The following is an 11,811-nucleotide window of genomic DNA, read 5'->3' as shown; positions in this document are numbered from 1 at the left end:
ATCTCAGAAAACAAAAACCAAAAAATCCCCCATACTCCACCAAACTGGAAAACCTAAAAGAAATGGATGGATTTAATGTTATATATGAGCTACCAAAGTTAAGACCAAATAAACAATTTAAGCAGACCCATAAATCCCACTGAAGGAGAAACAACAAATTAAAAGTCTTCCAATCAAAGAAACAAAACAAAACAAAATCAAAAAGTCCGTGGACAGATGGATTCAGAACAGAATTCTACCAGACCTCCAAAGAAGAATTAACACCAGTAGTCCTCAAATTATTACACAAAATAGAAACTAAAGGAACATTTTCTAATACTTTTTATGAGTTCATTATTACCTTAATGCCAAGGCCACACAGATCCAACCAAAAAAAGTATAGAGCAATATCCTTTATGAACATAGATGTAAAATTTTCTTTTTCCCCTTCCCTCCTTTCTCCTTCTTTCCTTCCTTTTCTTTTCCTTGTTTTGGAAACAGTGTCTCTCTCTAGCACAGGCTGTCCTGGAACATCAAAAGATTCACCTGCCTCTGTCTCCACAAGTACTGGGATTAAAGATGTAAACCTTCAGGTCTGAATAAAAATTCTTTTTAAAAACAAATACAAATGGCTGCATGTATATTGTAGGCCAGAAGAGGGCACCAGATCTCATTACAGATGGTTGTGAGCTACCATGTGGTTACTGGGAATTGAACTCAGGACCTCTGAAAGAGCAGTCAGTGCTCTTAACCTCTGAGCCACCTCTCCAGCCCCCTGGGGGAAAAATCCTTTATAAAATATTTGAAAACTGAATCCAAGAACGCATGGAAAGATTATCCACCATGCTTGAGTAGGCTTCATCCTAGAGATACAGGAATGGTTCAATATAAGTAAATTGATAAAAGTAATAGACCACAAAAACACATTGAGGGACAAAAACCACATGATAATCTCATTAGATGAAGGAAAAGTCTTTGATAAAATTCAACATTGCTTCATGACAAAAGTCCTGGAGAAACCAGGAATACAAGAGACATATCTCAACATAATAAAGGCAGCTTACAGCAAGCTCACAGCCAACAAGAACCTAAATGAAGAGAAACTCAAAGCAATTCTCTTTATACCTATTCAATATTGTATTTAGTTTTCCGAGAGAAAAATTTCGTTTTTCCCAAGACATTTTTTTGAGGCTAACGTGCAAAGTATTGTTTCCTTGGTTTCTTGGTCTGGTTGTTATTTGTATATAGGTGGGATACTGATTTTTGTGACTTAATTTTGTATCCTGCTACTTTGCTGAAAGTGTTTATCTAACTAGCTGCGATGGTTAGTCTTGATTTTCAACTTGATGGGACTTAGAATAACCTGGGAGACAGCTCTCTGGGCACTTGTGAAGGTGTCTCTACAGAGGTTTAACTGAAATGGAAGATTTTTCCTAAATGTAGGCAGCCCCATCCCACGGACTGGAGTTGGAAACTGAATGAAAGCAGAAGGTAAGTGGGACCTCACCATTTACCTCTCTGTACTCCCTGATGTGGATGTACTGTGACCAGCTATCTTAGCTCCTGTTGCCACGGCTAGAGCCTCTCACTTGACCATGTCTTCCTGGCTGTGATGGACTATACTCTCCGGGCATGTGCTGAAATTAGCCATTCCTTCTTTAAGTTGCTTTTGTTAAGTCACAGCAAGACAAAAAATAGCTAACACACTAGCTCAATATCTAATTTTTGATTAACATTCTTTCTTCTCTCCAAGGAAATTAATTTTCTTTCCTTCTATAGCACCCTGTGAAAGACAGGGATGGGAGACTACAATATTGGTACCTCCTTTTAAGAGTTAGGGAACAGTAGCCCAGGGTAGTAAAATGGGTGCTCCAGGCCATTCTAAAAAGTAATTACCTTTGATCCAACCTCCTGAGTCTCACCACTGGTCAGACCTTTGGCCCTACGCTGATAAGCCCATGTCACCAAGGACTGATAATTTTGAGCCCTGAGTGGCCAGCCTAAGGAAGGAAAGATCTTACATTTTAAAAGCATGGGAGAACAGATGGTTCCCCAGGGCAAGTCCCTGAGTTCAAGTTTGGGCAGAGAAACACTAGTGACAGCTGTATAGAGTAGAGGCCAAGAGGAGCAAGCCTCTACAAGGAGCTAAGTAGATAAAACTCTCTTCCTCAGTTGTAAAAAGTTTTCATGCAAATTCGAGGTTGGTCTCAACCCTCTGGCAACGGTGTGCTGGTCTTCTGAAATCTACCAAAAGAAAGGACTTTACCAGAGGAACCAAGAGGAAGCCATGTTCAGGCATGTTTAGGCCACTCTGGACAGCACCAGCCAGCTGAACAGCAGCTGATAAAATGGTTGTGTGTGTGTGTGTGTGTGTGTGTGTGTGTGTGTGTTCTCTCTTCCAAGTGTGAAACGGAAGCACATAGTTACCCGAGTATGAATCTGTGATCCTTCTTCTATTTCCATTTCAATGCAAATTCTCCACAGCTTATTGTTTTATATTTCAAGAGATGAGGTCTTGTTATGTTTCATAGGCTGACTCTGCACTCTCGGGCTCAAGTCCCTGGGCCACTGGTGCACGACACCACACCAAACTCAACACATGGTCTTTTATTTTACTTTTCTGTATAGCTGGGGATAGAACCCAGGGCCTTCTGCATGCATGGTAAGTACTTCACAAGCTCTTGGCTGTGTTCAGCCAGAATGACAGCACTTGGAAGGCTTGCTTTCACCAAAAGGCTTGGGAAGCAAGACACCCCCGGTTTCGAGGGCTTTATGTGTCTTGGCCCCAGCTCTGTAGTGGGGCCAGCTCCTCTCACTCTTGTTGCAATGGGAGACTGACAAATGCTAATTTCCCTTTTCTGTACGGTGCTTAAAATTCTGTCTCGGAGCCAGTCACCATCACAACTGCACTACTTTATCAGACCAGTGTCTGTAGTACCTTAGGTTTCGTCATGTGTCTGTGAACTGGGGTGTACTAATTAAGGTCTCCAATACTGCCGTTAGTGAGAACTCTAAAGCACCATTAGTATTATTAGCTCTTCTAATTAACAAGAGCACTTTCTCCTTTACAGTGCCTGGTCCCATCCACTGAAAGCCGCAACACCATTACACACACACACACACACACACACACACACACACACACACGTAATCAGGAAATCAAGGGCTAACATCATTAGAATGGCAGGTTTCAGGTTATTGCCTTTATCCCCCAGTCCTCAGTCCAGTGTTGTCATTTGCATGACTCTAACCTTCCCTGAGATTATGAGGTTATTCTCTATGACTGATATTTACTTTAAATATCTGTCAAACATCAACAAGCTAGAAGAGAGGTTAAATTGGAATTCGTGCTTGGGAAGAGTGGGTGGCTGAGGCCAGAGATATTATTTATTGTTTGATTTGGGAACGAATTTTATGAATATAAATAAGAATGCTGCTCCCAGGGAAAGCACTGTTCGTGGCTTGCTGGCAAGCGTGTGTGGGGTGCTGTGCCTCTGTTTCTCTTCCCCTTTGACCTTCAGAAATTGGGAGTCTGTGGTCATTTTTCTTGATGACCCAACTGCATTAAGTGTCCAGTAAAATGGGTTCATAGCCTGGTGCCATGGCCGGACACATATTTTGTGTGTGTGTGTCAATAGCAAAGCTAGGAGGGAGAGAAGGGGAGGAAAAGCATAAACTTATTTAAAGCATTATGAGATTTTTGGTGTTTTCTGTTTGTTTGTTAAGTTGGTTTTTGGTAACCCGATAGGCTAGTTCTAGAGTGTGAACTCCATAAATAATGCCATGTTTTAGTGTTAATACATTGGAAATGTCTAGGAGAGGCTATTGGACAGTGGGCAGTAAGGAACTTGTCTACACTGTTCACAGCCTGTGACTTGTTTGTGACTGAGTTTAAAGGGGTTTTAATAAAGTTGTTGGTGGAAACTACCAACAGAAAGGTATTCATGCCTGGCTAGGTTTTGGTAGATGCTGGTGACTTGATCTGCAGTGAACTCAGCATCAAACAGCAATAAGAACTCATGCAGTTTGCTGGCAAAAATCCATTTGATGTTGGAGACAAGAAAATTGTGGTGGATGACCAGATTAAGATTTTAAAAATAAGCCATACATTTTCATCTGGAAGGAAAAATATTTCTAGGGCATCATAGGAATTATTATTATTATTATTAAATTATATATAATATATAATAATTATATAATAATAGTTATTACTATATTATTATTAGTTCCTACCTATTGCTCTTAAGAATGTAAAAATTCATTTTGGGAAGAGAATTCTCCATAGTGTCCTAATCACACAAGCCACAAAAGAGTTTGCCTGCATTCTGACACCTAGGCCCTCAGGGGCTCCTACAACTGCCTTCTCAGAGCCTGCCTGCTCCACCACTTGGGGTTAGACTTTGCCATTATCCATGATGCTGCTTCTGCAGGCACACAGAATGCAAATTGTTGGTTCGTGGAAGCCTTGACATGCATTTAAAGGAAAAGCAGACATTGTGTGTCAAGATCAATAACCATAAGCCGTCTATATGAAGGCCAGAGATGAAGCTATGAGCATGAAGCCAGAGTTGGGACAGAGAACCTAGGAGATGGTCAGAAAGGAAATGAATATTTCACCAAAGAGAGCACAGCTACAGACAGTAAGCAGGGCTAGTTCAAACATGTTAGAAAAGGCTATATGCATCACAACTGCCAGGCCCATAGAGTAGATTCTGTCCTTCTGGTGCAATATGCCATGGGTGTAGGCATGAATATAAAGGGCCTGATGATTGCCCTGCTATCTTTCAGTCTTCTTTTATCCCCATTACTGCTTTATGCGACCCAAATCTACCACCTTTGAATGGCAGTATATATTTTATTACACTGTGTCTTTCAGGTGTGTTCATTATTCTTAAATTGTGTGTAAATTGTTTTATAAGTGCTCTCTTGGGTGGGATCATTTCTCTGTTCTGTCATTCCTGCCCTCTTTGGGATGTGTGGGTCTTTGTGTGGACCCTGGACAAAGAGAAATCTCATGTCTCCCACAGTGCACCTGTTTCCTTTAGACAGTAGGGCAGTCAATCATTTATCCACACCTTGCAGAGGTGACATCTTACGATGTTGGATCTGTCTCCATACTTCCCTCTCTAAGGCACATAGATTCATCTTGAGCCAAAGACTCTGCTTTGATTTCCAAGGGAATGGTTTTGTAATATTAAAATTTGAGAACATAAAATCAAATGTTTCTCCTTACTATGTTTGTACAGTATGCTACACAACTCTATGTCTTTTTCCATTGTGTTTATATAGCATCCCACATGTGTCTATGTCCTCAAAAATAGGATGCTTTTATTTGGAAACAACTTCTGTGGAATATCCCTATAGCTGGCTCCAGGCTCTGAAATCTGGCTGGGCCTCCTGATCAGAGCTCAACATGCTTCCTCTGAGTTGACCTCTCTGCTGCCTCTTTGGCCCTGAGCTCAGTCCAAAAGGCCACTTCCTTGACTTTCAGCCCATGAGCTGCCTGTGTTGGGACTCCAATCTGCAGGTACCCTTCCTTCTGGTCATATTGTGGCCAATGGGGCAGCCCTTCCCCATTGGGGTTCCTGTGAACAGAATAAAAAGAGAAAGTCACAAAATCAGCTACGTTGTCCCCATGGTGCTCAGAGATGTGCAAGAATGCCCTGGCTTATCTTTGCCAAGAAACCAGTAACCTTCCACAGATGGACAGATCTCTAGCTCCTGGGACAGTTCTCTCTCTCTCTCTTTCTCTCTCCCCCATCTCTCTCAAATCTTGTTATGATTTGAATCTTACATTTTCTGTAAATCCTCCTGTGTTACAGATTGATACTATCTGGGAGCTAGTGGAATAGAGGGTGGGGAATAGTTGGAAAAAACAGATCACGAAGGCTTTGAACAGTGCTGGGGTTCCGTTCTTCACATCACAGCTTCCTGATGGCCAAGCATTTAACTGGGCCCTTCATTATGTTGTGGCAGTAGCATGTCAGCATGCACAGCACCAGAGTGGTAGCTGAAATGCTACATCCTCATGCGCAGACAGAGAGACTGCATCTGACTTTTGAAACGTCAAAGATTTTGTTGAAGGAGTGGCATACTTCTTACAGCAAGACCACACCTCCAAATTCTTCTAATCTAAGCACATGGTGACTGAGCATTCAACTATATGAGCTTAAGGGGGTACATTTTTCTACCCATATATTAATATAGGTATTATTTTATTAATTTATACCCAGAACCCAAGAGATGACACAGAGTCTGCTGGTAGCAAGACCTTAGGAAGAGAATACATTTCCAAGCTTTTCAGAGCCCATGTCTGTCAACAGATTTCTGGATGTTTGAAAAGGAGATTTAGGATTTAAATGCTTCTCTCTTAGATTCTGGACTTGCTTTGGTTGGAATTTTCCCATTCCTCTTTTGAGAATAGGAACATTTGGCTATTGTCCTTGCATCTTGGAAATTTGTTACTTTTTTATTTGTGTTGTTTCTCATAAAAAGGTTTACCTGAGCCTAGGAAGTCTTTGAACTTGGATATCAAAGCAATGTTAAAAGTGTTAAGTTAGGAATTTGTGGGGATGAATTTTTGTGATGGACATGAATTTCTGGGGATTGTAGGTAGGTTATAATTTAGAGCTTAATACTACCCATAAGCTCATGGATTGAAACCTTTATCCTCACCCGATGGTGCCATTGGGACATGACAGAAAGGTAATAAAGAAGGACTTGCTGGAGAAGGATGATCATGGGTGACTTGCCTGAGGATAGTGTTAGGATCCTGGCCTTTTGCTCCCCTTTATAAGCATCAGGAGGTAAGGTGCTTTGCCCTACATATGATCCCCATATGGTGTTCTCTTCTGACACTAGAGCTCATAGGCACAAGAAACAAAGCTTGAAACCTCTCCTTCTGAGCCCAAGTTCACATTCTCACCTCATCTTGAAGTACCACAAATCATCCAACTGCATAGCAGGTTAGCCCAGCTCTCACTGGACTGCTTTGGTCCCAGGGTTAGAAAGATGATCACTGAAAGACTAGAAAACTACTCCTTCCTCTTAGGTAGGACCCAGGGCACTACACCTTCAGGTCCGGCAATATTGCCCCTAGCCTCACCCATTCCGAGCAAAGTTGGCCCAGAATTTCATCACCATCCTGCTGAGATTGATCTCCTCTTCAGAGGCGCCATCTGTGCAGAAAAAGGTATGAAATTAACCTACTTAACTTAAGGTGTAGTTAATGAGCTAAAAATTAACCTACATAACCTAAGATGTGGTTGATGAACTGCGACAACATCACAATCTGAGCCCCATTAATAAATGTAATCTTTGAGTATGAACACATCAGGCTGAATGTGTCCGATCGATCCTATGATCCTATGATCCCTGAAGATACATGGGGTCAGGCCTGGTTAATATTTGAAGGGGAGAAATGCACATTGACCTTTATCACATACTCACTAAGCCAAAAATCTGCCTTTTAAGAAGATCTTTGTGAGTGTGCCTTCTATTTAAAGTTAAGAGGAATGTTTCAGATGCCCTATGACTTTCTCTCTCATACTGACCTGTCTGGCATCCATCTCCCTTGGAGTCTAATGGCAACAAGACTCAGTATCCCCAGTTTTACCACCATAGTTGCTGCCCCTTAGGTCTGTTCTCAACCTCCTACATATTCACTTTCTCATAGACTCTGAAAATAATCACAACTGGGAGGTGCCCAGAGACACTGGTGTGCTATGAGGGACATGCCATAGGTCACATGTTATATGCAATTTTTGAAAAGTAAGGTATTAAAGACCTCTGTGAAAGGTTCACTAAATATCATATCTTTAAGCGTATTTAAGTTTACGGTATATATTAGATAGCTAGATAGGTAAGATCATGATAAGCCTTATTCAATCTTAGAAAAATTTCTAACTCTTCCCTTACTATTCTATTATTAATATAGTACTTATGGGAGGCAAATCAAATACTGACATTCTTGTCCTAAAGGACCAGTGGGTGACTACGGTGGTCTGAATAAAAGTGGTTCCCAAAGGGAATAGCACTACTAGGAAGTGTGGCCTTGTTTGAGGAGGTGTGTTGCTGTGGGGATGGGCTTTGAGGTCTCTGTTGTTCAAGCTTCCCTCAGTGTGACTGCAGGTTGACTTCCTGTTGCCTGCAAGACGTAGCACTCTCAGCTCCAGCACCACATCTGCCTGCACACCAGCCGCCATGCTCTAGGTCATGACAATAATGGACTGAACCTCTGAAACAGTAAGTGAGCCACCCCAATAAATTTTTTTCCTTATAAGAGTTTCTGTGGTGATGGTGTCTCTCCAAAGCAAGTAAGACAGTGACCTTCTATTTCTCGTATTGGTGTCACAGCAGGATTCTGAGAATGACTATGGCTGGGGACACATTAACACAATCCCACTGTGTGTATTAAAAAAGGAGAAAGGCTGGGGACTGTCCTATAGCTGAGCCCCATTACAGAGCACCAGAAACACCATTTTAAAAGGAGACACTTACTCAAGGCCATCAAGCAAAAATCCAGACCCAGTTCTCAGATCACAAGGCCACAACCAACAAACAGACCTTACCTTTTAAAAAGGGGGCTCCCAATACAGAGAAGAGATCATCACCATGGTCTCCTTTCACTGTCTTGGGTCTCATTTCTGATACAAAGCTTGGCCGATATTGAAACTCATACATGTAGGTAGGGGCTCCAGCATCTGGGGAGACATGGATTCATGTACAGTTCACATTTCCAGATATACACCTGGATGGTGTCAAGGTCTTAGGCCCTGCAGTTATCATCACTCTTTGGCTTCATAGGAAATAGCTTTAGAAAGTGCCAGTGATTTGTTTGGGTTTACACAACTGGTTGATGTAGTCCTAGGATTTGAAGAAGATGCTTACTGAATGAACAGTGAATGGATTCACACATGCAGTGACTGAATGGGATGAGTGTCAGTCATGACGCATATGTATTGATTCTAGAAGATCTAGAACCTCATAGTTGCATCTTGCCTAGCTCTGGGCATCCGAAGAGTTTCTCAACTCTTCAGAGGCATAAGGAAATGAAGACACACAAATAAGATTCTATGCTGAGATGGAATGATTTGTCTCTTATGTTTCATGATACCTGCAACTTCATTTGTAGCCCAAGGGTAAGGTCTTTTTCTTTTTAAAGTTTTTTTTTTTTAGAGTATATATTCTGATGACAGTTTCCCCTCCTCCAACCCCTTCCTGATGCTTGCCACCAAACCAAATTCACAGCATCTCTTTAGAGAGCAAACATACAAGCAAACAATCAGACAAACAGACCCAAACAGAACAGGGCAAATAAATGAGCAGGAAAGAACAAGAACCAAAAGAAAAAGCACAAGAAACACATATAGACACAGAGACACTCCACACATACAGAAATTCTATATAAACACAAAATTGGAAACAGCAAAAAAATCCAGACAAAACATTATCAGGGAAAAATATCTCCCCAAATACCATTGAGTTAGTTTTGTCTCTGTCATCTACAGCTGGGCTTGGGGACTGTTCTTAAGAGTTGATTCCATACCTTTTGAGACTGTTGGAGAAAACTAATTTTTCCTTTGTGGGTGGTTATGAATTAGAGACAGCTCATGGGCTAGAGAAGCTTGACTGTGTCCACGTCCTCTCCCAACACTGGAACCCCGTCTGACTTAGGCCTGTGCAGTACTGAGCTGCCACAGTCTCCGTGAGTTCACATGTGCATCAAGGCTGTTATGTACCGAAGACCTTGTTTTCTTGGCATCCTCCATCCCTTCTGGTTATTATGGTCTTTCTGCCTCCTCCATAAGGATCAGTTTTCTCTGATCCTTGACATGAGGAATTTGATGGAGACATCCCATTTAGGGCTGCGTGTTCCAAGTGCTCTCACTCGCTGCATATCGTCTGTTGTGCTCTCTGTATTTGCTCCCATGTACTGCAGGAGGGAGCGTCTCTGGTGATGGCTAGGGAAGGCACTTATCTCTGAGTACAGCAGAATGTCATCAAGGGTCATTTTATTGCTACGTTCCTTCAGCAGAACAGTAGTATTTGGTTTTCCCCTAGGCCCACGGCCTATAAGTGGGGATAAAATCGAAGTGCCTGTGCAAAGCAAACTTGTGTTTCCTCCAAACTCTTTCCTCCTCTCCACTGACTCCTCTCTTACAAACAAAGAAGACCTGTTCAAGGGTCAAGATGTCACTATTTTGCTTATAGGGTCAATGGAGGCACCAATCTTTGCTCCTCATGTATGATCTCATAATCCTCCACCCTGGGAGTTTCAAGACAATGGTTTAACATCAGAATAGATACCCACATATTAGATAAAGTAGAAAAATTCAAAATGTTAAAAAAGTATAAATTTACCTGAAAACATTCCTGCTCTATTACAAGTCATATATTATATATACACACACATATATATTCTTATAATTATAAATACATATACATATATACACCTTTATAATTTGTAATTTTTTATCATCCATATATTTCGTGCATGTATTTGAGGTAATTTTTTGTATATTACATTAAATACTATTTTTTTTTATTTTTTGAGACAGGGTTTTTCTGTAGCTTCAGAGCCTAGAACTAGCACTTGTAGACCAGGCTGGACTTGAACTCATAAAGATCCCCTGGCCTCTGCCTCCTGAGTGCCACCACCTCCCGGCTACATCTCATTACTTTGTGCCATGAGAAGTCCATCGCAAGAAGTGATGAGGACAACACATGCCATTACAACACAGGATAGGGAATATTTTAATTAACTCACAACTCTATCACCATAGCTTTAGGCAATCCTTTGACTCTGCCATGCTCTTAGGAAACAGTTCTCCAAGGTCAAGTAAAACTTCCTGGAAAGATAGTAAACCTCGTCTTTGTGAAGATATGGACACAGATTTATCCTACGTAGTGCAAGGTTTTAACAGAAAGTTATGCTAATGACTGTATCTGAGATTACTCCTCAAGTAGACTTAAAATAAACTGCCATCCAATGATATGATGTTTTACATAAGAGACATAAAGTGTGTGTTCATTAAGGGGTAGATTCATAAAGTAACAATGTTATCAGAAGAGACAGGAAGCATGTAGGATCATATGGCCATAAACCCTTATATGTTATCAAAGTTACACTTTTACCAGCTTACTGTGTGCTATTAGAATTACACTAGGGGTCAGCGAGATGACTCACAGCTGGATTCCTGAGTCCAGTTCCTAGAACTTCTATGATGGAACAAGAGAACTGAGTCCCACTCTGATCTTCACATTGACATGGTGGCGTGGGTACATGGCAAACACACAAGTACAAATAGACATAAAATATCTGTAAAAGCAGAATGGTAGATGTAGGATTTATAGTAGACACAAAGCAGAAGTCTTCAGTAGAGCCATAGCCCCAAATTAGAAAAAAACCAAAGGCATACTCCTTCAGAACAGCAGAAAACCACAAAGAAAAACACCAAAAGAAGAAGAAAAAAAATTATACAACAACCATAATGGAACCACCAAAAGAGCAGTAGTGAGTCTTTAAGAACCAAAATTATCTTTAATGTGAATTCTGAAATAAAGGAGATGGACTGAATGGGTGTTTGAACAGGCCTTACCAGCAGGTTTACCATAAATACAATGAAGAAGGTTGGAAGAGAAAGAATAAAAATGAATGCAATTTGAAGGAAAACTAAATAAGAGGAATTGAAGCAATGGTTGTATTAGAACACAAGGTCTGATATAAGAGACAAATGAGCTTATAATTCGTGATCCTAGAGAAGCTAAATAAGAAGGTGAATCCAAAGGCAAACATATAGGCATCCTCCTGAATATTAACCTTCATCAGGC

The 11,811-nt window shown here is 41.0% G+C and overlaps 1 protein-coding gene across 1 annotated transcript in view; it reads right to left on the bottom strand.

Moving 5' to 3' along the window:
- Positions 1-5,244: 5,244 nt before the first annotated feature.
- LOC106144365 (liver carboxylesterase 1-like) overlaps positions 5,245-11,811 on the bottom strand; it is a 27,543-nt gene continuing 20,976 nt past the window's right edge. The window contains exons 13-15 of the mRNA XM_013354028.1: positions 8,550-8,681; positions 7,085-7,157; positions 5,245-5,564 (exon numbers count right to left, since the gene is read on the bottom strand). Coding sequence (XP_013209482.1) covers positions 5,381-5,564; positions 7,085-7,157; positions 8,550-8,681 — 389 coding nt within the window. The 3' untranslated portion in view covers positions 5,245-5,380. The remainder of the gene's footprint in view (positions 5,565-7,084; positions 7,158-8,549; positions 8,682-11,811) is intronic.

The sequence above is a fragment of the Microtus ochrogaster genome, chromosome 4, assembly GCF_000317375.1.
Source record: "Microtus ochrogaster isolate Prairie Vole_2 chromosome 4, MicOch1.0, whole genome shotgun sequence".
Classification (NCBI taxonomy): Eukaryota; Metazoa; Chordata; class Mammalia; order Rodentia; family Cricetidae; genus Microtus; species Microtus ochrogaster.
The sequence above is the reverse complement of the archived record's forward strand: the minus strand, read 5'-3'. Positions and strand labels throughout refer to the sequence as shown.